Source organism: Glycine soja, chromosome 20 (assembly GCF_004193775.1).
Source record: "Glycine soja cultivar W05 chromosome 20, ASM419377v2, whole genome shotgun sequence".
Lineage (NCBI taxonomy): Eukaryota > Viridiplantae > Streptophyta > Magnoliopsida > Fabales > Fabaceae > Glycine > Glycine soja.
The window spans coordinates 42470611-42496116 of NC_041021.1; the positions used below are offsets into that span (position 1 = coordinate 42470611).

At 29.1% G+C, this 25506-nt stretch overlaps 2 protein-coding genes across 3 annotated transcripts; both read left to right on the forward strand.

The window, feature by feature from the left end:
• Nucleotides 1-12468: 12468 nt before the first annotated feature.
• LOC114402130 lies at nt 12469-14713 on the forward strand (the record flags this gene model as incomplete). The annotated part of the gene is made up of 3 exons (XM_028364652.1): nt 12469-12651; nt 13794-13874; nt 14178-14713. Coding segments are annotated over 3 exons (498 nt in total), but the record flags the coding sequence as incomplete, so codon positions are not given.
• Nucleotides 14714-18587: 3874 nt separating this feature from the next.
• On the forward strand, nt 18588-22756 carry LOC114403117 (serine/arginine-rich splicing factor RS40-like). 2 transcript variants are annotated; one of them, XM_028365875.1, is made up of 6 exons: nt 18588-18701; nt 19405-19515; nt 20988-21100; nt 21192-21427; nt 21719-22354; nt 22460-22756. In XM_028365875.1, the coding sequence occupies exons 1-6, from the start codon at nt 18692-18694 to the stop codon at nt 22482-22484; spliced, it is 1131 nt and encodes a 376-aa protein (XP_028221676.1). In that variant the 5' UTR covers nt 18588-18691; the 3' UTR covers nt 22485-22756. The 2 variants fall into 2 exon arrangements, with proteins under 2 accessions (XP_028221676.1, XP_028221677.1); XM_028365876.1 differs by lacking the exon at nt 18588-18701 and adding an exon at nt 20424-20759.
• Nucleotides 22757-25506: the final 2750 nt, after the last annotated feature.

The following is a 25506-nucleotide window of genomic DNA, read 5'->3' on the forward strand; positions in this document are numbered from 1 at the left end:
TAAAAGATAGAATTTTGGTTTTGGTAAAGTAAACCCAAAGATATAATTAACTTCTTAATATATTCTTTCTAAAACAATTAAGTGACGTATGTGAAAACTTATTATTGATAATATACACTGCCTTTTTTTTAATAAATATCTTTGTACAATTGCATGTGTTATATTTGATTTTTTTATAAAATATATTTGAATGTGTAGCTTGTTAAAATACCATTTCTAAATAATAAATGAGTGTATATTAACATACACATGTGTATATGTAATACATATATGAAATGTATTATGAAATATGAGATACTTAAACTTTAGCAATATTTTTTAGTCTAACACTTAATAAAATATTGTTAAAAGCTTTAACAATATTTAAAAAATATCATCCCATATGAATAAATATTACTCATAAATATGTTTTTGCGACATTTAAATCTTGGAATAGTGAATTGGTTGGTTTTGTATCCCTATTAACATGGGTTATACACAATATTTTATAAAATAGTATAAAAATATATTAATAACATTATTCATATTTGATAATATTTTTTAATATTGTCAAAAGTATTTAGCAACATTTTTATTAAGTATTAGACAAAAAAATATTATTAAAGTTCATATGTTAATAAATAACATGTTAGGCAAACAAATTAATTTGTGGATTGAAATTGTAAAAAGAATTTTTAATATGACAAATCAATTTTTTTTTGCAGAAATATTAACTTAGCCAATGACAATGGATAATGGAATTCTATCACCATGGCAAAATTAATTAATAAATTTTATATCCCAAGATTTTATTAAAAAATGACGATATCTCAAAATGTAATGAAAAGTATATAGGAGAATTTTATAAATTTTCAATATAGACATTACATTTATTTGATCATAATTGATCATTCTCTTATTATAAGTATTTATCTGCATAATATTAAAACTTATATTCCACTTTGGAGGAACGTATAATAGAAATACTTTCATATTGGATGAGAAATTAAAATAATGAATTTACATTTTTAATATAAAATTTTAATATGAATATGTTTTCACCTATAGTAACAATGAATTACTATTTTCACTATTATAAGTAACAATGAATATGTTTTCACCAATAGTAATTCGTACCCCAATTGATTTGATCGGACTCATTCTCTACCTCAAAAGAACCAAGACATCAAATCCTGATTAAGAAAAATAAAATATAAAATAAACAGAAACATATAAAGACAAAAATTATTGACATAATAACTTTACCAATAATTATGTAAGCTAAACTTTCTCTCAGAACTTCTTTTAAAAGTTAGGAGGTCATTTGTGTCTTTGGTCAAATTAATTTTAACTTTATTTCCAAATTCAAGATTTTTTTTCTTTATTTACCTCAAAGAAGCAAGGCAACAAATTTTTTTAAAGAAATAAAATTAACTATTAAGATAAGTACAAAAGTTTACTTTAAAAACTCTATATATTAATATAATGAGGAATGCTGACAACATTCAACTAATTATGAACATGAAATGTAAGTTTAGTGTAATTCATTGATGCATCACCACGACAAATATATATCTCGATAATAATATATTTATCATTTAACATCCTTAAGTTATTATATAATTATTCATCTACGACATGGCACTCTTCCATTCCATCCACCGCTTAATTATCGTAGAATAGATTGATTATTATTCTATATGAAGTATATTCAAAACTCTGTTTTCTAATGGTGGCATTTTCTCGAAAATCTTAGTTGCAACAAAAAGACATTAACGACGACAGCTTCTCGCAGGCAACTAAATTCAACCCATATTGGTATTCTCATTATTGATTGATGGAAAAGGAAAGATCAGTCACTAGAAGTTCAATTGAGAGTTCGAAGAAGAAATGGCCTTCGAACTCAGGACTGGAGCCAGTTAGAAAGTATAGAAATCAAAAAAGGAGAAATATCTTTATTCGAATTCCGACAATGAACGACACTTGCCGATGCTTTCCATGCCAAAGATGATACCCAATGCGTAGTTGAAGGAAAAGAGAAAAAGTAAAAACTAAACAAATAAAACCAAACAAGATTATAATATTTTTTTTTCATGCCCTGAATTTTTAATAAAAGACTATAAAACCCTTAATATATATTTGATGAATACCTCTTTTCCATTTTGTTTTCTGTATAAGATTTGTAACTAGAAGTCTAGAATTGTAGAGGCTATTTTTAGAAGATTTTAAACCTTACAGGATACGGAGAAAACCTTGAGATAAATTAAGTAGAGGCGACTATTGAAATTTAGTTTTTTTTTCCAATGATATTTAGAAAAAAAGAGGTATAGTTATTAATTAAAAATTAATAACTGGATTCAGTATTTCTCACATTTGTAACATATCTTGAAAGATTTACTATTAAAATAAATAGACATTTTATTTAATTATTTATTCAATTGAATGAAATCTTTCATTTTTATTTTTAATTAATATATAGTTTTTTTTACCAACATTAAATACAATAAGATATTTTTTAAATTGTTATAAAATAATAATATTATGCTTATTAATATAATTTTGAAGAATTTTAAAATTAAAATACTCAATTGAATTACCCAGACCCAAAATTGAATTACCCTAACATCTATAACTCATCCAGTTTTTTTTCCATGGAATTACTAACTATGAAGTGTTAAGTCTGCTTTAAATGGTTAGTATATATGTGAAATTTACTTTGAGTTCTCTGTGAATTGCACTAAACTTAAAAATAAAATAAAAAAGACATACAGAAAAAACTTACTTAAGTTGAAGAAGAGTTCACATGCAAACCATATTCATGCACTGGGCTTAATTTGTATTTGTGTTAGTTGTAGGAAGATTTGTTTACTTGAATTATTGTTCAAAGTCTATAGACTATGTGTAACAAGCTTAATCTGTATTTGTATTAGTTTTAGAAAGAAAAAAAGTGTACACTTGGATTGCAAAATATCTTGTTGTTAAATTAACATATTTTGTTATACACTTGGATTTGTTGAATTTAAAAGAGTTAAAAAAAAAGACACCAAATAGAGATTTTTCTAGAAAAGTGCTATTTGAGTGCAACTTAGATAGGACTTGTTTAGGAAAACTCTTTCTAAATGTTATTTCATTTAATGGTTATTCAATTAAGTGTTTTCAAATTTAATAATTCAAATAGTGCTTCCAAAATAAGCACTTTCTGAGGACAACTTAGATAACACTTTCTCAGAAACTATATATTTCAGATAACACTTAATAACTATCTTGTTAAGAAAGAAAAAAAAATTGTATGAATGCATTTATAGTGTTGAGCCTCTTGTTATAATTAGGAGACTAAAGGATTGAGCTAGGCTTTTGACCCTTGTGAGTTAGGCGAGATTTACGTAGGTGTAATTGAGTCTAGGAAAAGAACTTGGTGCTAATGGATGATTGACCTACATGTAAATCGTGGTGCAGTAACTCATATGGCTAGCTATCGGAGAATTATATGTGTGTGTTGAGCTTCTGTTGAACTTATAGCCTGTTTGGAAATCCATTCATCCATCTCTAAAAGTACATTTATTGCAAAAGTTACAAAGGAGTTGCTTCTTCTTATGGAAGTTCGACAAACATCTACTCATTCTAAACCGTTATGTAAACAAGCTATTAATGGGATAAATATCCAATTTAGTCTTTAAATTTGTAAAATAGTAACATTTGGGTCCTTAAATTTTGAAAAAATAAAATTATCTTTCAATTTGTAAAAAGACCGATAAATTCGTCCCATCGTCTATTTCTTCTGTTAACACAAATGGGGCAGCCTACGTGATATTATTGGACTACTTTGATATTGAGAAATTATGCTAAGTGAGCTTGGATGGATGATTTTGTCAATTTGGACAAATTTTCCTTTTTTTTTTTACAACAACAAAGTAACCATTAATTGATATCCATCAACGGTTGCTTGAGTACCATCTTCAGCATCAACAACCAACATTATTCAAATCATCAGACATTTGTAACATTATTCAAATCATCAGACATTTCAATTTCCTTGTTAAGGTTAGTATCAATACCTTCAACTTCATCCTTAGTTTGATTCACCACAACCTTGTTAAGCACACCACCTACTATATTCAAAAAAATCATCCACTATATGCTCATAGTAGACATGCACATATTTGTCAGGATGAGCCATACCTATGTGGCACATGTGTAAGATATCTCTGTCATTCTCCAATTGAAGCAACACACCATCCCCATTACTGCTAGGATCCAAAAAATACACATGGAAAATCGTTGATAACCTCCACAACATTTCCACAAGTAAAAAACAATCCACATTGTTACCAAATCCACTTCACAATTCTCCCAAACATAGAACTCAACATCCTCATATTTCAATGCACCATGATCATCCCTTCTAAATCTACCCTTGTGGTGCATAATAAGATTGATGGGATCAGACATCCAACAAACCATGAAAAGATTAACATGATTAATTTCTTTACATACAAGACCATTTACTTAAGCACCAACACAAAGACACAATTTTTATAAGCAACAACATGATGATTTCAATATCTAAACTAATATCAATACCAATTGTCAAATTTTTATATCGAAAACAAAGTGCACCCACACTTTAATAGGAACATATCAATACAAACCTTAAACCCTAATTATGTTATAGAAATGAAAAATAATAGCTTTTTCAACATCATAAATGTATTCTTGTACAAACAACCACGAAAAAAGTTCAAGACACAGCCATGCACTGCCAAACAACTTCCAAAAAAAATATGAATAGTCTAGTATCAAATGCTTATCTTTTGATCAAATTGACGAAGAACGATTGGTTTCATCTTCAAATGTAGGTCAAAGCACAATTGTCAACGACAACTTTCCACTCATTTGAGGGTTTGTCTCTCCCTCTAACTCTCACTCTCACTCAAAGAAGACATGAACACCAAAAGATAGAACTAGTAGGCATTGGTGAGAATGCATGAGTAACAAAGGTTTATTTCATTTTGTATTATCCATGCTTTAAAAAAATGAAAATTTGTCCAAATTGACAAATTAGTCCATCGAAATTTCAACTGACAATTTCATCCATCAAAGTCAACAATTCACTCAACACAATTTCTCATTATCAAAATTGTCCAATAATATCACATAAAATTGTGTCATTTGTGTTAACAGAAAAAATAGACGGTAGAACGAATTTTTTGATCTTTTTACAAATTAAGGGATACAATTTTATTTTTAAAAAAATTTAAGGATCCAAGTTTCAATGTCTTATGAACTCAATAAGTTAAGCATTTATCCAAAACAATTGACATACAATACCTTAGGGTGTGTTTGGTTTGTATTTTCATTTTCTGTTTTCATTTCATGTTTTCATTTTTTAAAAACTGTTTTCATTTTCAAAAGATTATAATTCTGAAAACATGTTTGGTTTGACTTCTTGTTTTCTGTTTTCATGAAACAAAAATACTGAAAATTTATGGTATATTGACTTCTTGTCTTTTTGTATTTTTAGATTTGCTTAAAATTATATTCATTGTCATCGCAATTTCATTTTACCCGAAATGAGGTTTCTGTTCTCAACTAAAAACACTGAAAATGAGAATTTATTGTTTTCATTTTCTAGTTGTTTCCTGTTTTCATTTTCACTGAAAATGTTTTTAGAAATCCAACCAAACGCGTTTTCATCACCATTTCCTGTTTTCAGTGAAAATGAAAATAGAAAATAATCAAACCAAACACCCCCTTAATTTTTCGTGAATCTTTAATGGTCTTAAAGGCGATCCTAGATGATAAGTTTAACTCATCAAATTTTGAATTAATAATTACAACTTTATATTTTCCTTTAATATACATCTCTTATTTTAAATAAATGAAAATTTAAAAACAATTTACGAAGCATCGAGTGAAAATTGCTCATCGACATATTCTCGTAGTCAATAGGCTCATATTTTAATTTAATCATAAAAATGGACTCCCCTGTTAACCATAAACGGATAGGCAAAGAAAAGATCATTAAGGAATCCTAAACAAGTCGATTGAGACTAAATTAACGATCTAATAATGTCACGTAAACTGCGCGTTTGTATTAACGAAAAAAATAAATGATGAGACGAATTTGTCAGTCTTTTGACAAATTAAGGAATAAAATTTTGTTTTTGAAAATTCAATCGAAGTAGTGTCAGCGCCTTGTAAATTATGTCAATTATTTAAAGGGTAATCAATCATATCATTATTATACCGTTGTTGGCAAAAGCAAAATATCTTTGGGAATATAATTTATTTTCTCTCTTTTCTTTTGGGAGTGCGGTGAAATCATAAAAAATCTGCACGGTACATTTTGCGATCATTTTCAGCTTCTGTTATTGGTTGCTGAGTTTTGCCTCCCTGGTCCACACATTATACATTATGCTTGGATAGTCTCATGCCCATCTGGAATATATCCATTGTCTCTAACAACTTAGCATTTCTCATTTCGTTGGCGTAGGTTTTTTTTTTTACTTCACGTACAGTGTATTATTATAATACTACTACGTAGAAAACAATCATTTTTGAGTTATGTAAAATTATCATAATGATAAAACTTCTAAATAATTACATATCACTTGATTAAATTAAAATAATCTTTTATCATAATACAACAAACAACAAATCTCTTATTGCTCCATACCTAGTGTCCCCTTGCCCACACCCTAATCACGTGGATACACGTATGTTTATTTGCCACCTATTATTTCAGGTTAAGATGGAGGGCCACCCCCAAAATCAAGTGAAAGAAAGGACAAAAAAAAGAAGAAAAAAAAATGTCTTGGTCAAGCAAAATCAAGCAACCTGCGACCCCCACAGTCTTAATTAAGTATCTACAAAAGGTAACCGAATCATATCTGCAAGAGTTTGCCTTTTATTTATGATTTTATATTCATTTAATTTTTTGTTAAATTATTAAAGAATGAAACTATTAAGATTTAAATAATTTATAAGAAACTATAAATTCAACCTCATTGTGGTCACGAACTCACGATACTACAAAAAATATTATTAAATGCTTTAATTATAACTATTTTTATAAAAAAAAACCATTTTTTATGATTGTAAAAATCTATTTAAGAACATAAAAAAAATAACAAATTTATTTAAAGAAAAGTTATATCTGAATTGAATGGTTGAAAATATGAAGAACGAAAAGGCAACTTAGAAGTATTGCGTTCCAACCAATCAGCACTGATATTGCTTTGTTCTATGCGTGTGCACGAAATTTTCACCAATTGCCAGTTTGTCCAGTTATTTTTTTGTCTGACTTGATGTTTTGCTTTTAGAACATTGGTGATAGTATAAAAATAGTAAAATAGATTTGGAGAGTGGAGTAAATCTTATATTTATGTAGAGAATCGATCCAATCATTTCTGTTAATAGTGTGTGGCACTTACTGACTGAGCCAAGTGGATGCCAAATTGATTTCGCAAGTAACTATTGGCCCACACCTGGGTCACTACATTCTTCTTCTTCTTTTTCTATATTTTTGGTATCATAACAAATATATTATTGTACTTTACATAATATTCAGTTCCCATACTTAATATGTTTTTAGCCTTGAATTTTAATATTTTGTAAAGGTATTTGTCTAAGTTATAATTTTTTAAAAAATAAAAAGCATATTAGATAATAATGTAAGCATTTAACATTTTAATATTTTAAAATAAGTTTTTTATGCACAATCGATATATATATAATAATATAAAGTTTTTTTTATCAATCTTACAGATTTATTTATTAGTTAAATTATACATTACCTTGTCATTTATTTATTATTTTTGAATAACTATGATAAAAATAAGCAAACTACTTTTTAACACAAACTCCCCTCTCCCCCGCCCTCAAGGCTCAAACTAGTAAGGACACACAAAAAAGATATGGGTGTCTGTCATGTTAAATTGCCAAACTGATCAATTGGTGTTTCAATAATGTATAAAGCCATATTTACCTGACTTCTGGGCTTTGACCATGCCATATTAAAAAAGAAAGTGACATTTGACCTTGACCTAATTAACTTTACCCAGAAAAGCAAAACAGTAACTACAATTTCGTATATCACGATACGTATGCTCTAGGTTAAACAGTAGAAAGTAGGTTTTTTTTTACGCAAGTGTACCTGTGATAACCTATATAATTATGGAAACTTTTCTTATCTGCATCTGTACTGAGTATTACTCACTTCCACCCCGTACATGTTTCTTTATTGAGAAGATTAACTTATTTAATGTAATAAGATTTTGTATGTACTCTAAATATAGTAAGCATATATTATTGATCGAATAAAATAAAGGGTCCAACTTAATTACTAATCAATTCACACTGCTGAAGAAATCGATCGATAAAAAAATTGATATGACAATCACGATATGATGCATTAGAAATCAAGATGATAATTTATTGACGACACTTTATGTTTTAACTTTCCACTTTTGATTATTTGACTAGTATATTAAGAATATTTATTAACATTTTCCTAAAATAGAATAAGCTTTTTAAGGTATTAAACGAATTTGCGTTGGGAAAGAAATTGCATGTAAGTTTAGTGTATTATTATCATATCAATTGTATTACCCTATAATTTATTTATTTATTTTTCATATGTATGATTTCAAATATATTCTCCCAAAATAAAAATGGATAACAAAAGGTGTTCTACTTTAGATGTACCTTGCGATATAAGGGTATAATTAAGTAAAATTCATGTAAAAGAAATTTCCCTCTTGATTTGAGGAGAAAACGGGATGAGGAAAAAATCCAAATGACAAATTTGTGTATATTAATATGTCAACTTCATTTTATCATATCATAAAGATTTAAATATCATTTGATATAATTATACATTTTTCTCATTTTCTTTTTATTATTATTTTTCTCTATATCCTAAGAAATTATAATGGGAGTAGAGAGAGAAGAAAAACAACTCGATCATATGCTAGAAAAAGCATAAAATTATAGTTAGGATCGAGTCCTCAAACTCAGACAATGGTTTAACAGTACATTAATATTATATCTTCAACCATCAAATGATGCTTCCTTTGGCGCAACCAATAAGGAAATGATCGTCCTCTTCACAGTTTTGAACATCATCCTTCTCTTGTTGCATTTCTTTGTTTATTTGGGTCATGTCATGGTGCTTTTCAAAATGATTATAACTACGATTCTCTTCGGAGCACAAACTTTTGTCTCTCTGTAAAGACTGTAACCGTCAGCTTCTTTCAAAGCTTGATTAATTCCAATGAAATAAGGGAAAATTAATTAATACTCTTAAAATATTGATCCGCTTCTCACTTTCTGCAGATTCTGATGTACGTACTCTATGAACTTCCCCAAAGGTAAAATGTTATTCGAGGTTTCTGGTCTAGCTCTGTGCATTGGTTTGTCTTATGTCTTCTTTTAACATGCTGTGTCCGCGTGTGGTGCCAAAAGGAAGCACAGACGTACGTTGTTGGTGGGAAGTCATATTATTGTTTATTTGGAACACTTGCTCTGATAGTATGTGTGCTAATTTTGCTGGAAAACTGTGATGGTAGGTAGAATATATTTATGTTATGTGAATATAGATAGAGTTGGATGTATGTTCAATGTAAAAATAGTACCCTTGATATCTATTTGTTGTTTTTGGTCCAAATCTCTAGTCTGTCTGTCACAAATTTGTGTATGTCCTGAGAAATAGTACGTGCAAAGGTACTAATTGGATGATCAACTTTATTTCATGGAGGGTATTCACATTGAGAAGTGTGTGTATAGTGAAAGAATGTGAGGTAGGGAAGCATAGGCCTCGTTAATAGGATTAAGGGCCTAAAAAACCCGTTATACAGTGCATTTATATTATGCAGAAAGTGGGGTTTTTTTAACGAGGGAATCTGATATTAAAACATCAAGAAGATCAAATGGTTACACTATCCATACATATACAGTATATTTTTTCAAAAAATCAGAGATACACAAAGATCGTGAGTATCTTTTTTGGTATTAATCTCCCTATTTATTAGAAAAAAAGATATGAGTAATCTCAAGGTTGACCAAAAAAAAATAAGTAAAATCTTATCAATAATTATTTTTGTCAAAGATCAAATTTAAATATTATCTTATTCAACTTTAATTTCAACATATTAATTATATACTTTAGTTATATACTTCCATTGTAAATTAGTTACAAATCTTATAAGATAACTTTATTGACTTTAGTACTTTACCTTAAAAAGTCATACTAATTATAATTTTTAATTAATGTAAAAAAATTAAAATGGAGTGCAATAATATTAAATCCTTCATTTATAGGAACCATTATATTTTAAATTGAAAATTTAAATATCTATGTATGGTTTTGATTTTGCTATGTAGAAACAGCAAGTTGATACACTTGTTCTTTGAGTTTTCATACCTATTATTCCTGCAGCTTCAAGTTTTCTATTATACGTGCAAGTCTGCAACTTTTCCTTTTTTCTTCTCTCTTGTTGCTATGACGGGAAAACATAAAACATTCCTTAAATAAATTTGTACTAGTAATGGAAAATAAAAATGGTACTTTTGAAAAAATTCAATGAGTTCCAGCATAAACAAATATCTTATTGATAGGATTCAACTGTACAGAAAATAAATTATGGAAGTATGTGATGCTTCAGAATTTAATTTCCAGAAAGATGAAAACCTTGCAAATTTCTATAATTTAATTTTCGGTAAGATGAATCCAGCCATGTGTATTGAAATGTTTTTAGAGAAAGATTACAAAAAACACAGAAAGTGTAGTTAAAAAATGGGGAGTACATAAAGAAATTTCCATTAATAAATAGCAACATGTCCATTTAGTTTTTCCAAATTTACCGCTTCGAAAATTCAAGAGCATGGAAGGGGGCCTTTAATAGGTGAGAATAAACAAGCATAAAGCCCATAAGCCCATCACGGTGCTTGAGTTTTTTTTTTTTTTTAGTTTTTCTTCTTTTTAAAAACAGAAAATGTATTATCTGATTATTTTTTTAAAAAAAAGCTAAGCAATTTAATTTTTAAAAAGGAAATGAAGCTGTCAAATAAAATTGTGTTACATCTCAAAAAATATTTGAGTATAATTTTTCTGCGGGTTTGCAAATATAACAAAACATATTATTTTCATTGCCTCTAGCACAATCAGCCAATAGTATTGACACAAAAAACTATTATTATTGTTATTCTCATTATCATTACACAAAAATATCCTCAAAATAATTTTAATATGATAAAATATTTTTAAATGAATTTATTTGAAACAAAAAGTTGGTAAAAAAAAATTGATTGTTATTTTTAAAAATTTTGAAATTATCAAGTAAAAGTAATCCAAAATGAGGTGCTCTTAAGTTTTGTCAAAAAATAAATACATGATTGAAAGGTAAAACTTATTTAAGATTGTTGTCTAAATTCTTTGACAAAATTTAACATCAAATAATTTAACTGATACTTTACACTTGTAACATAATAACTATTTGTCTATTTATTTATTTTTGTTGAAAGCAAAATATCTCCATCATAGAAGTAAATTTTATCTTTTTCAGTATTTTTTTTATAGGCAGGGCCAAAAAATATATATTATTATTTGATTAAGTTCAGATCTTTTAGATTGTATAAAATATCTTATTAACACATTAAATAATATAATTCAATATAGTAGGCAATACATCGCAACAATTTATTGCATACTAACATTATATTTTATGATTTTTTTGGTGTAGTAAGTTCCAAACCAGAACTCATCATTGTTGGTTAACATTATATTTTATAATTGAATTCAAGTAGCAAATTTTATTAGATGTGTTTTTGTTTATTAAATAAGTAAATAAATTTTTTTAAAACAAGACTTAAATACCTTTTTATTTCTTGTAATTTGGTATTTTTTATTTTTTGTCCTTATATAGTTATTATTTATTTCTAGTCCTTATAGTTTCATTTTTTTTTAGTTTTTAAAATACTTTAGGTAAAATTTTTAATGATTTTTTTATGTAAAGTGTTATAAGGATAAAAAATAAAATAAATATAATTTATAAAGACTCAAAATAAAAATAATTTTATAAAGATGAAAAATAAAAAAAAATCTTTAAATTTATAAGGATTAAAAAAGTATGCAAACAAAAAAAGTGTTTAATAATTAATTATTTAATGAAAAAGAAGAAAAACAAAATTATGCACTAACAAAATAATTTTTTTATATAATTATCTGATAAATTTATTAATTTTAAAAATAAGTGATACTTTCCATACATATACAAAAGTTTGGATAAGAAGACAAAAGTGACCACCGAGAAAACTAGAGGCAGATAGCCGAAAGAGGATTTGATTTTTTGTGTTGTGAAGTTGAACCTAATTCGCCGCCACAAATTGCTGCTATTTGTTTCCTCACTCACAAACAAAACATTAGAATAATATTTTATCATCGTCATCATTCCATGGAGTCCATGACGGTGATTAGATCAACCTTCCTAATTTCCAGGACCAAGAACCCATTTTCCCTCTCAACATCATGATGCTTTCCGTGAAACCCCCAGCTCCAGAGCCGCCATAGCCGAATCTCACCCTGAGTTGCTCGACCTGGCTTACAATGGGAGCTTAATTTTGGTCCAGATGAAGCGGTTCGGCCCTGTCCCTTATTGGAACCACCCATGTTTCTGAGGATTCCGCCATGGAGGTGAACGCGTGGTGCGTGCTTTGAGGCCAGAGAATGTCGTTGTTGAGGTAAGCACAACTTCACAAGCACTGCTATTATATTATTCATTCACTTTCATTCTCCAAAACATTAGATTATCATATGGAATTAAGGAATCACATCCCCAAAAATATTATAAGAATGTTATTTCAATTTAGTCATTTTAGAAAAAATTTAAAAATAAGTCATAATATGTAGTGAAAATGGGTTATATATATATATAGAAAATAACTTTTGTTTTCACGAGAATACGAGATATCTATTCATCTCCTCCTCATGAAAATAAAAATTACTTAAAACATCGTAATGTAACTTTACGCGAAATAATGTATATATTTTTATAACCCTCTAACAAACGTGAAAATATTTATTTTTACCTTCACATCTTCAGAAATAAAAGAAAATGATGGAAAACAAATTGAGAAGTTAAATGCCCATTGTTAATGGCGGAGGGAAGTTTAGAATAATTAATGCACGGATTGAGAAAATAAAGTACCTTCATGACTTCTTGTCTCATCATGCTACGGTTCGAGAGGCTTCAAGCATAGTTTGTCATATTGTTAATTGCATTGAGAAGTGGAACACTCACTACTCATTTTTATACAGAGTAAACTAATTCTTTTACTCATCTACCCATATTCTAATCATTTGAGGACATTATTATACTGTTTCATTAGCATGTCGGGCAGAATTGAGTAAAATTGCATTCATGCATGCCTTCTTACATGATGTCATGGTGAAGTAGTCTGAAATTTCTAACGACAGTGTGTTTGATTATCAAGAAAGTTATTAGTTTGATGAGGATGAACAAAAAAATTGGGAGATGAAAAGGGAAAGAACAGTAAGTTGAAATAAAAGGATTTTGGCATTGTCCTTTCTAGATAATTAACAACTATCTTATGGATATAATAATACATGATGTAATAACAATGTTATCATAAGAATGTTTGTTTTATCTACGTTAGTCATTTACATTTGTGTGTGTAAGAGAAAGATACATAATTCAATATGATATTCATGAAATGTATGTCAGAGTTTGCGATAGTAGATATTTCAAAATCTAAAGAGTCAAATATTGTTAGTTGCAGGAAGCAAGTTCGGATGATGGTATATATTTCAACTTTATGAGCAATTAAGTTTTTCATGCCCTTCCTTATTGTCACCTCTCATACATGAACGAGACACTGTAAGTCTTTCTTTTGTCTATTTCACTTTGAATGTTTTCCTCTTTGGGTCCTTCTAAATATGTAAAATTATAATCATTTCAATTTTTTTTTTTATAAATGCCTCATCTTAAAAAATAGTTTAAGCCTAGATAAATGTTGGACCACCTCATTGAGAAGTTATTGCATAAATAAATATCTTTCATTCAAGTTGTATGTATGAGCCCATGACTAACTATCCCTGACTAAAATATTGTTACACTTATAATATCTTTTTGCATGTAATTGATCCAACAAATACAAGTAAAAAATGGTGGTTTGTGCAGTATCTTGCATGGTCATTGAAGCGGAGCAAAGCTGTGAATAACAGTAAAAACGTTGTGGGTGTCATTGGAAAAGGCCATATGAACGGTGTAATATATGCATTGTTATCCGACACAGGAAATTTGAGGTTTCGAGACCTTGTAGGGAAAGATTCATATGATGGAGGTTCTAGTGGTTGGATTGATGATCTAATCAAGAGCTTAGTGAGGGACACAATCATTATGGGCCTTATATGAATTAGTAAATGGAGGAACATGAAGCAGGCCCATTTAGTTTTTCATCTTTTATTATAATTTCCAAGATTAAAAAAATAAAGAGCAATAGATATAAGCTAAGAGATTTTTGTTGTACCTCGCATACAGTAGGCGGGCGTGGTTCATTTTTATAAAGAAATAGGAAAAAAGAAGGAAAGAATGGGATTGTGTTAGATTAATTGATGTTTTCCAAACAAATATTATGCACAAGTAAAACTTTCCACTGATTAAATATAAAAATGAAAATATTATGATTTATATTATTTATATATCACTTTCTATGATATTGTTTTTAATTTTTATTTATCACATTATATCATGTCATGTTTCTTAGTTTTATTATATAAAAAATGTACAAATTACAGTGTCTCACATTTTATCTATTTGTACATTTGACCAATGAAACAGATTCAAATATCTCTTTTACTAAACTTTTTTCAAATTTTATGGACGATTGAAGTTGAAGTGCTAGAATGAAAGCTTTATGACAATTACTTTGAAACTTTGAGGAATTTGAACTTGACTTGCTAGAATGAAAGCTTCCTCACTATGACAATTACTTTGAAAATTTGAGGAATTTGAACTTGAAGTGCTATAACTTAATGATCCTATTAAAAGATCTTTCATAAAACCAAAACACTATAAATATTATAAAATATTGCAACAAATTTATCCAATAATAAATAATCTTATTTTTCACATAGTCCAATATGATAAAAAGAAAAACAAGTTTAATGTTGAAACAGTTAACTAGTAACTCTCGCTATGCCTCAGAGTTGTTAACTCAAACTATACTTGGTACAAATTTTTCTTTTGCTTAATCATATTTTTAGTTTTTTTATGTATCATAATTGTGTGATTTTCATCCTCGAATTTCAATGGTGCAAAATTAATCTTTCAAGTATATAATTGTACAACTTTGATTTGTATATTGACCTTCCATTTTGATCTTTCAGGTCCATTTTTTTTTATTTCTTTCTTGGTCCTTCTAATAAAAAAATGTCATTAGAAATTACTATTGTTTCCTTCCTTTGTTAGTTTTTTTGTTAAAGAACCATTTGTTTTAATTGAAATTTAATAGAAAAAATTATTTCAATATTTTAAAAAAATGTACAATAATAATAATAAACGAGCGATTATCTATTTTGAGTCATTTTTTAGAAATAAAATATCAATATGAGTCTCTTCCAAAATAATCTACTCACATGTGTCTCTTTTGACAATCAATTAAAATTATATGTATAATCAACATATTTATAGAAAATATGTCATGTCATATTTTCCTTAAACCTATCAGTTACATATTTTTCTTAAACCTATCAGTTAATCTGTAAATTTCGATCAATCAATGGTTAAAAGAGACTAATGTTAGTATTTTGTTTATAAAAATGATCTAAAATGTTTAATTATTTAGTAATAAACCTCGTATACAAGAGTAGAGTGATTATATATATATATATATATATATATATATATATATATATATATATATATATATATTTATATATATATATAAGAGAAAAATTGACAATTGTTTGACGTGGATCTTATATGTTTTGTTTTTAAGGCAGGTCCATGCATAAAAAAATTAGAGCATTTCTCCCACATAACATGGTGGATGATTGGATATCATATTTTTAAGGAAAATGAAAGTAACTTTATATTCAGAGGTTTGTATTCATAAATATTTTGTGAAATTTTAACTTTGCAACAAATTCCTCCCAATGTCCGGGCACAGGCCGCAGATAGTTTATATTATGAAACACAATGTGGTATTCAAGATCCTACTTATGGTTGTTATGGAATTATCTCTCAACTTGTTCAACAAATCCATAGTACAGAAACTGAGTTAGCCAAAATTCAAGCTCAAATTAGCATTCTCAGGCTCCAAAACCCAACAGTTGAATATGAATCAAATTTCGATGTCTTGTTTGCACATAGCATGGGCCTGTTTCAGTTTGGACGCAATTTCCTTTCAAAATTTTTATGGATGCAAGGTTGTCTGGGGATTTTTAATTTCTGCTTGATATAATAGAATGCATTATTTGTGCTAAAGATTGAATTAAATAAAACAATTCATCTACCTTGAAGATTTGTTGTTTCTTTTTCGTTTTCCCAACAAACTTTAAATAATAAAAGGAAAGAATGATTGGCAATCGTCCCAGGCCTCAGAAAAAAAAGAAAGATTGGCAATCGTTATGGGAAAAATAATTGCAGGATTTGATTGATAAACTATAATCTATTAGTAATTTATACTTAATTACTTAAAGCAACTCCAACCGTGTTGCTTAAATGTAAAGTTAGATTATTTAACAAGCCCTTTCATGATATTTTAAAAAAACCTTTCATTCAGAATGTTTGTAAATGAATTGAAAAAAAAAACACTTTTTTAGAATAAAGTAGAGTTTCATTCAAATCAATTACATGTAACTTTTGTGTTAAAAACAAATGCAATTATCATCAACTAGTCTGTAAAATTGTTTTAATTTAACCTTTTTGTCTAGTTTGAATATTGAAAATATTATTTATAGTCTTTAAAAAAATTTGTAACTTGAATTTTAATTCTTACTTAATCAGTGCTCACTCAAATTTAAATCTTAGAAAGGTTATTTGTGGTATTTTAAAAAAAATTAACAAAATGTGTATATAAATACATTTTGTATATAATAAATATATAAATTCATTCTATTTATATAATAATTTATAATCTTAGTATATTAGTCTGTGGATTGACAGCATTTTGTTACTAATTTTAACTATAAATTATAAATTTTAGTGGTATAAAATAAATATTTATTTTATGTTATGTTGCCAATGCACAAATTAATATACTAGTTTATAAGTCATTTCCGCGTTAAAGATAAATTGCGACGGTACACATCAAATTTTCATTATCTTTTCTAACTATTAATTTATTATGCGAATATTCTAGTTATTAAATATATTATAAAAATAATTGCAAACCTAACAACTTGGTTTTAAATTATTAATGTATATATAAATTTCAATATAATCAATTACAATACAAATGACTTTTACATAAAAAAATTAATTGGCATGTTCTTTTTTCTTATTTTATATACTTATTCCAAATTAATACATTGAAATTTTCTTTTACTTTAAATGCTTTTTTTAAAATTGATATATTGAGTATAGTTGATTGTACAAGTCAAACTCCAATTATCATTCTAACTATTTATCCAGTATGCAAATATTCTAGTTATTAAATGTATTATACAAATCATTGCAAACCTAACAACTTGATTTTAAATTATTAATGTATACATCAATTTAAATATAATTAATAATTAATTCTTTTTATAAAAAAATTAATTGCATATTTATTACTTATTTTATATGTTTATTCCAAATTAATATATAGAATACTTCTTTTACTTTGTTAGTTTCCCCAAATTAATATATTGGATATTAATATATTTAAATTTATTATGCTGTGGAAGTCAAACTTGATTTCTCATTATTGACTACAAATTTATTATGCTTACATATCATGCAACTATTTTATTGATTTTTTTAAATATTGAAAATATAAACAATTAATCTATAGAAATATAATTAATTACAATATAAAGTCATTTACATAAAAAAAACTTATATGAATATTAAAATATATTTTGATAATTACTTACACAAAATCAATTTTAATTACAAATTTCTAAATAACATTCTTTGTCAAAATTAATTTCTAATTTTTTATCCGAACAAAATTTACATATCTATAAACTCATATTTACTTTTTGACAAAAATATTTACTTTAAATTTTACATAATCACATTGATTTAAAATCAATTTCACATCCATTCAAAAAAAAAAATCACAAACAAATACAAACATGTTTAAGAATTAAGAGTTTTCTTTTTAGTTGATATATCTTTTAAAAAGTTTAACAAAAAAACTTATAACATTTTTTCTTTATTTTAAATAAATTATTTTTTTATCAGTTTTCAAATAAATTAATCTAAATCCAGAAAAAAAAATCTGTGGATATATATGTTTTGTCATAACATGGTTGATGCAATAAAAAATAAATAAAATAAGAAAATAGTTTGCAAAATTAAAAAAGGGCATTTAGGCAGAAAATAAAATAAACACACACACACACACACACATATATATATATATATATATATGCTTATGAGTTTCCTGAGATCCGCATCTTTGTCTTGGTCAACACCAAAAATATCTGTTGCTCTCTGCTCTGCTTAGGGTTCCAACTTCCAACCCAACACTTATCGTTCTCATGCAACAAGGTGATCCATCGTTCTCGGATTCCTTCAATTCCCATCTTCAATTTTCATCTTTCATCTCTGTTTTTCATTCGAAATTTGTTCTTTTCGCTTCTTTTTCAACTTTTAGGGAAAACCGAGATCTGAGATCTGGAACCCAAATTCCAGGTTTTGATTCTCTGTTACCCTCTGTTCTATGAGATTCTCCCTAACCATTTGGTGTTGAAGCTCTTTCTGTTCTACGAAGTATGCTTCGTGCTCTCCTTTTTTGCATGCCGATTTTTTTTTCTCCATTAGTTAGATTTAATCCCTTTGTATTTTTTTTAATGGATTTTGGTTGTAATAATAACTTCTATTTCAATTTGCGATACTGTTAGTTTGTATGTGCTTGAGCTTGATTATATAGTTTTTCTTTTTAAAAATAAAATAAAATTTAGATGTGGGTTGGGTGGTGGTATAGAAACTGTCAGAAGAGTAACATAACTTTTGTTGTTTGTGTTGGAAATTGTTTACTGTTCTTTTTCTTTTGCAAAATTTGATGCTTAATTTTCTCATGAATGATGTGTAATAGCGGTATTAGGTTATAACATTTGCAGAAGCTTCAAGGAGTGTTTGTATTCTCGAGTTGACTTGAGAGAATTTTCTCTGTTTGATAATTGCGCAGTTATGCTTATCCATGTTACACAGGGTGACTTCGAGTATTGAGTATTTCTTAACTTGTGTTCAGGGAAAATGAGGCCTATTTTCTGTGGAAATTTTGAATATGATGCCCGGCAGTCAGAGCTGGAGCGGCTTTTTAGACGATATGGGAAGGTTGATAGGGTGGATATGAAGTCTGGTAAGTTTTTTCCTTTTTCTTTTCATTCTCTTATTGTAAATTGTATATTTTAGGGTGGATGACTTAATAGCCGTCAATCCTTTTGTTTATTTTTGTTGGTTGGATTGGGGTTGGGGGATTATCCTGGAGCAGATATTTGAGATTGAACTTGGACTTTTAGGTGTTTATTAATTAAGTGGTTTTCGGATGGGTCATCAAGCTTACAAGCAATTGAATTTTGAAACTTAAAAGATGTTTTTTTCTTAAAATTGAGCAGATTCGATCATTTTAAACAGGCGAGTTTATTGTGTGTAATAGTTTTTTTTTTTCCATTAGATTGTGGCCTTGTGTGGTTCAATCCACTTGTTGAAAGGAAAATGAGATTATTGTTACTTAGGAACTGTGAACTGGACTGAATTAATAACTATGGTATTGAATTCAGTTATTAAATATAAATTATATATTATCATCTATATATACTCCAGAGAAATTGAGGACGAGTTACTGGGTCTAGGATAAGCAATGTCATGTTAACATGACATGGCTGTTTAAAATAACAAATTGGTTGATTTATAATTAAAACTTTTAACTTGTGAACTGGACAAGTACCTCAATGATTTGCCATCCTGAGCATGAACATTAAGTTCTAGACGAGAGTAACATTCACAAGTTGCACATTCGCAATTGGACCTTTAAGACATCCAGCAGCATGGGAGCAGCAGCAGAGAAGTTATCTGACATATGGCTTGACAACTTTCCTCTGGTTCAGCAGCTAGATAGTATCTTCCAAGATTGGTGATTCAGTTTCAGGAGTTGGACCTTGGTGTACAGCTTCTTGTTGAGCATTCGTGGGGATCAAGATATCTTTTAAGTAAAAATCATCTTTTTTGAAGCATCGACCCCCATACTCAACGTTTTCTTTGACGCAGGATTATCTTGGCATATCCATTTACTCCCAAGCCAATGGGTGGGCTTTTCAGAAATCCATTTCCTGCCTGTGATGTACATCTTCTTCTTTTAATGAAGAATTGTTCAATTTGATCTGCAATGGCACACCTGTTCCACGTATTCATCGGTCACATTTGCCTTTCAATTTTTGTGCCTTTGCCCAGCCCACTTTTGGACATGTTTTGAGGTTGAAATATTGCCAACCTCACAGCAGAGGCAGCAGAATGGATGGAGAAGGCACTCACTTTCCATTGACCATCCATGAGACCTACACTTTTGGGTTCTTGTTCTTGACACCAATTTGTTTACTTATCAAGGTCTGTTGCTAATTTTATTGGTCAAATTAGTTTCTAGAAATAAGGAGGTTTACCAAAATTTTAATTTCGAGTAGTAACTGTTGAGATTTTTGTGCATGGCAGAAGGGTCAGTTGTCACATCAGACGTCAAGTGTTTGTTGATTGGACTAATTGACTGAAATGTCGTTTCTCAGTTTAATGATAAATTTAATTTAATATCAAAATGAGAAAACTTTGCATGGTCTGTAGGTTTTGCTTTTATCTATATGGAAGACGAGAGAGATGCTGAGGCTGCTATTCGTGCTCTTGATCGAGTAGAATTTGGTCGGAAGGGACGCAGACTCCGTGTGGAATGGACAAAGGTAACACATCATTAGTCTTTTTCTATTAGAATGTTGTTTTCATCCATTATGTTTTCTTCATCATTACACATTTACATATACTTTGTTGCAGCATGAACGTGGTGTTAGAAAGCCTGCTAGTTCAAGAAGATCTTCAGCTAATGGGAGGCCATCAAAGACCTTGTTTGTAATTAATTTTGATACATACCATACCAGAACAAGGGACTTGGAGAGGCACTTTGAACCATATGGAAAGATAGTTAGTGTGAGGATCAGAAGGAATTTTGCTTTTGTTCAATATGAATCAGAGGATGATGCTAGCAGAGCACTGGAAGCTACAAATATGAGGTGAGTTAATGTATTTGGATATTTGTTTCAAACAGTTAAGCATTTCTGTTTCATGTTTCTTTCAAATCTGTCATTGGCCACTAGTCATTGTATGACCAATTGACCATTGTTAGCAGATTTGGGTTTTTTGGCTTGGTCTTTCTGTATACCTGTGTCCTTTAGCCAGTTAGTTTTATGGCCAAATGATATTTTATCATGTTAATTTTAAGTTCTAGTCAGTTTTACCTTCCGGTATATTTTTTTATTGGCTTACCACTGTTATGATAACACTTTTTCTTTTTCTTCCAACAGCAAGTTACTGGATCGAGTTATTTCTGTTGAATTTGCTGTTAAAGATGATGATGATAGGAGAAATGGATATAGCCCTGAGAGAGGCCGTGATCGTCACCGTGATAGAAGCCGTGATGGAAGGCGATCTCCTAGTCCTTATCGTAGAGAAAGGGGTAGTCCTGATTATGGCCGTGGGCCCAGTCCATATCAGAGAGAGAGGGGCAGCCCTGACTATGGCCGTGACCGTGACCGTAGCCGTAGCAGAAGCCCCCCTAGGAGGGAGAGAGCTAGCCCTGCTTATGGGCGTAGAAGCCTTAGTCCACATAGAAGAGAAAGGGAGGGTTCTGAACCTGTTCGTGACTCCAGCCGCAGTCCTTATCACAAAGAGCGAGGGAGAACTGACCATGGTATTTCTCCTTCTCAGAGTCCAGAAGGAAGAGGGAAGAAAAGCCCCCAAAATGGTCATGGTTCTAGCCGTAGTCCTCATGATACTGGGAAGACTAGCCCTGAAAATGGACTTGGCTCCGGAAGTCCTGATGAAAAAGGGAATCCCAGCCCTTACAATGGTTATGGAGGGAGCCCAAATAATATGCCTGATCCCAGGGACAGTCCCAATTATGGCGGTCCTGAAAGTCCCATGCATGAAAGATACCGCAGGTTTGCAAACATCTAACTATTTCTTAGAGTTTGTTATTCCTGTTTATTTTCTTCAGCCTTCTGTAATCTTCATTGTTTTAATTGTGTTCATTTTTGATAATGTAGCCAGTCACCCCCTGCAGAAGAATGACTGCAGTCTTTGATGAAGAAGCCGGAAGGGCCAACTGATTGTAGTTCTGTTTCATGGCTGGACTAAAAATTTCATTTAAGCAATTTATTTTAGTGTAGTAGTGATAGCTCTGAAACTTGTGTTGCGACGACTTAGTCCTTTATTTGTTTAGTTAGTTTCATATTTCTTTGTCAGCTTAGTATTGTAGAATCTTTGTTTACAGTAAAGAAAGATGGTACTATATCTTTTGATTAATATTGGCGAACTTATAGATGTTGGCAATGTCGCTAAAATCCTCGGGTGCCCTTGAACCATTCCAACATAATTGGCCGCCATTTTATTGCAAGACGGTTGCTGAATTTGAGGTTGGACAAACTCGCTTATCATCCTAAAAACCACTTACTCTGTGGAACGGGATTTTAGAAATAAGTAGAACCGTAAGACCTAAAAGCAATTCTAACAATATAGTTATTTTGGCTAATGGAGAAATTCTGATAATTCAAGGCAATTGTTTTGTTATATTCTTGATCATGTATTAGCTCCAAAGGCTAGGTGAGGGATGCGATTCGTGGTCCTAGGTTAAAGAAAAACCATATTGGATTAAAAGTGAGAAAAGTCACACTTATCATGTCTCTAAGGCTGTGTTCGTCTGGTGTAAAAGAAAAGGAGAGAAAATATGAGAAATGAAAATAAATGAAAAGAGAAGAAAGACAGATGAAAGAGAGTAGAATGTAAGATTATTTGTAAAAGTGAAAGAAGGGTGAAATGAGAGGGAAGATTTGAGCTAAATTGATATAATAGGTAATAATTTTTTTTTAAATCAAGCATTTGTCAAATTCCAATTTTACCCGTGTTTTTATTTTTGATAAAAACACATCTTATTCTCAGTGAAAGTAGGCATGCTATCATTAGTTTAATGTAAATTTAAATATATTGATTATATGTAACGCATTCATTCGAAATGTAACTTGCGTTTTTCATATAAAAAACCTTATTTTCCTAATTATTTATTTTTCATATGATAATATACACTTTTTCCTTTAAACCTTATTTATTATATATACTCCCTCGGATCTTATATATTGGTCACTTTCAACCAAATCATCAAGACCAAAGAAGAGAAGTTAAGTCATTAAATATGTCCGAAAATAAGTTTTCAATTATACCCTAATATAATTACACATTCAACTAATTACACTAATAATTAATTAAATCCTTAGCCTAAATTATCATCTCACATTCTCTCTCTTTCACGTCATTATTAATATTCACTCATTACTTACTATCTCCATCAATGGATATGGACTAATAGTAACCTTCAATCTCAATATTTCTCTTCGCTAATAATGAAGTGTTGAAAATAGTATAAAGGATAGAATTCGAAAATCATTATTAATAGGTTAGTTAGTAACTTATAAATAGGATCACATATTCATTTTAGAATATGACCAATATATAGGATCGGAGGGAGTATAATCTATTTTTTCTATGCATAAATTCACTCATTGTAATGACATATTCGATTCATTTGTTGCATATTCAAATATTTGCTTGATAATTAACATATTTGAATTTGAGATGCACATATTTGATTTGATTAAAAATGTGGCTCTTCTCCTAAGCTTGTCTTACGAGTAAGGGTTAATTTCGGTAAGAAGTAATACGGTGTAGTTTTTTTTCGCATCTCATCTCAGTTTTGAGAAGAAAGTTGTAAGTGTGAATTTCATCCAATTCGTACTAATTTCACTGTTCATTTCATCTCTACCGAACAAGTAAAATTATTTCTTTCTTCCCTTTTATTTCGCATTTACACTTTTGCTTCTTTTCTTTCATATGTTGAAAGCGTTCATCCTACCTAGTACGAAGAGACTTTGGTTCATGAAAGTCTTGTCACGATCCTGGTTCAAGGGTTACTAACATGATCAAAAGTTTTTGGTCTAAACTTTATTCATTACTGTAAAATGAAAAAAGATAGGCAAATACTCAAACAGTGTTTATACTTCTATCAGCCATTCCTTTAAATATATTATTTGATTATTTCAACTAGTGATCCCTTTATTATTTCAGGTGTTGGGTGAGAATATGATACACGTACACCCGTACGTGTATCACTGCTCTTGTAAAATACAACAATATTTGGTCTCTTCACTCCTTCAATTCATCGAGGCTTTCTCTCTTCCCTCAAACATCAAACATCAAACGTTTCCAACCAACTCAGCAAACACATTTGCTTTAGATCAAATTGTTTTCGGCTACATCATCAAAATACTTAAGAGACCTATATATACTCATTAAAAATACGAATTTAGAAACTAAAATTTTCATATTCACTCCTAGAAAATTAAAATTAGTTACAGAACAATATATGTGTAATTCTAAAAAAAATGTTATTGAAATTTGGTGACTAATGAAATATTAGTAAGGAAAAAATATTTTTCTATCAGTTTTAAACTGTATTGGTCAATATTGCAATTTCATTATTTTTTTAATAGTGATTGTTGTCAGTGATTATATCATTGAAATACTGACAGTGACAGAGAAGTAACAATAATTAAAGACCTATATTCATCAAAAATACAGTTTTAAAAACTAAAACTTGCATTTTCTTCGTCCAAATCTTTATGATTCAAAGTTTAAACATTATTTAATATAAAAAGACGGCTTCAACTAAAAATTTAGCCAGTAAAAAGTAAACCCTGATTCAAAGATCTCACCATTCAATATAAAAAAATTATAAAAAAGTGCAAGAAGCCTTACTATGAATATTACAAATAGCGTGAAAAAAATAATTTTTTTGAAGATGTGAGAACGTACTCTTTCATAAAATATGAAATATTCCTTCCACGTTTAGAAAATTATAATTTATGTGGATCCTTGTCCGTATCAATTGGACACTTCAGCACCTTGAGTGAGCGCTCACGTTTTCCTCTCTAATGACAGTCACAAAGATATTAAAAGACTTGGAAAATCTCTATTAATATGTCACAAACAAAAACAAATTATACAAGTCAATTTGATACTATATTCAATTTAAAAGTGTACA

What these genes read in the sequence shown, in the direction of transcription:
- LOC114403117 (XM_028365875.1), top strand. An exon ending in TAGGGTGGATATGAAGTCTG is followed by an intron (nt 19,516 to 20,987) that starts GTAAGTTTTTTC and finishes CATGGTCTGTAG; the next exon opens with GTTTTGCTTTTATCTATATG. An exon ending in ATGCATGAAAGATACCGCAG is followed by an intron (nt 22,355 to 22,459) that starts GTTTGCAAACAT and finishes TTGATAATGTAG; the next exon opens with CCAGTCACCCCCTGCAGAAG.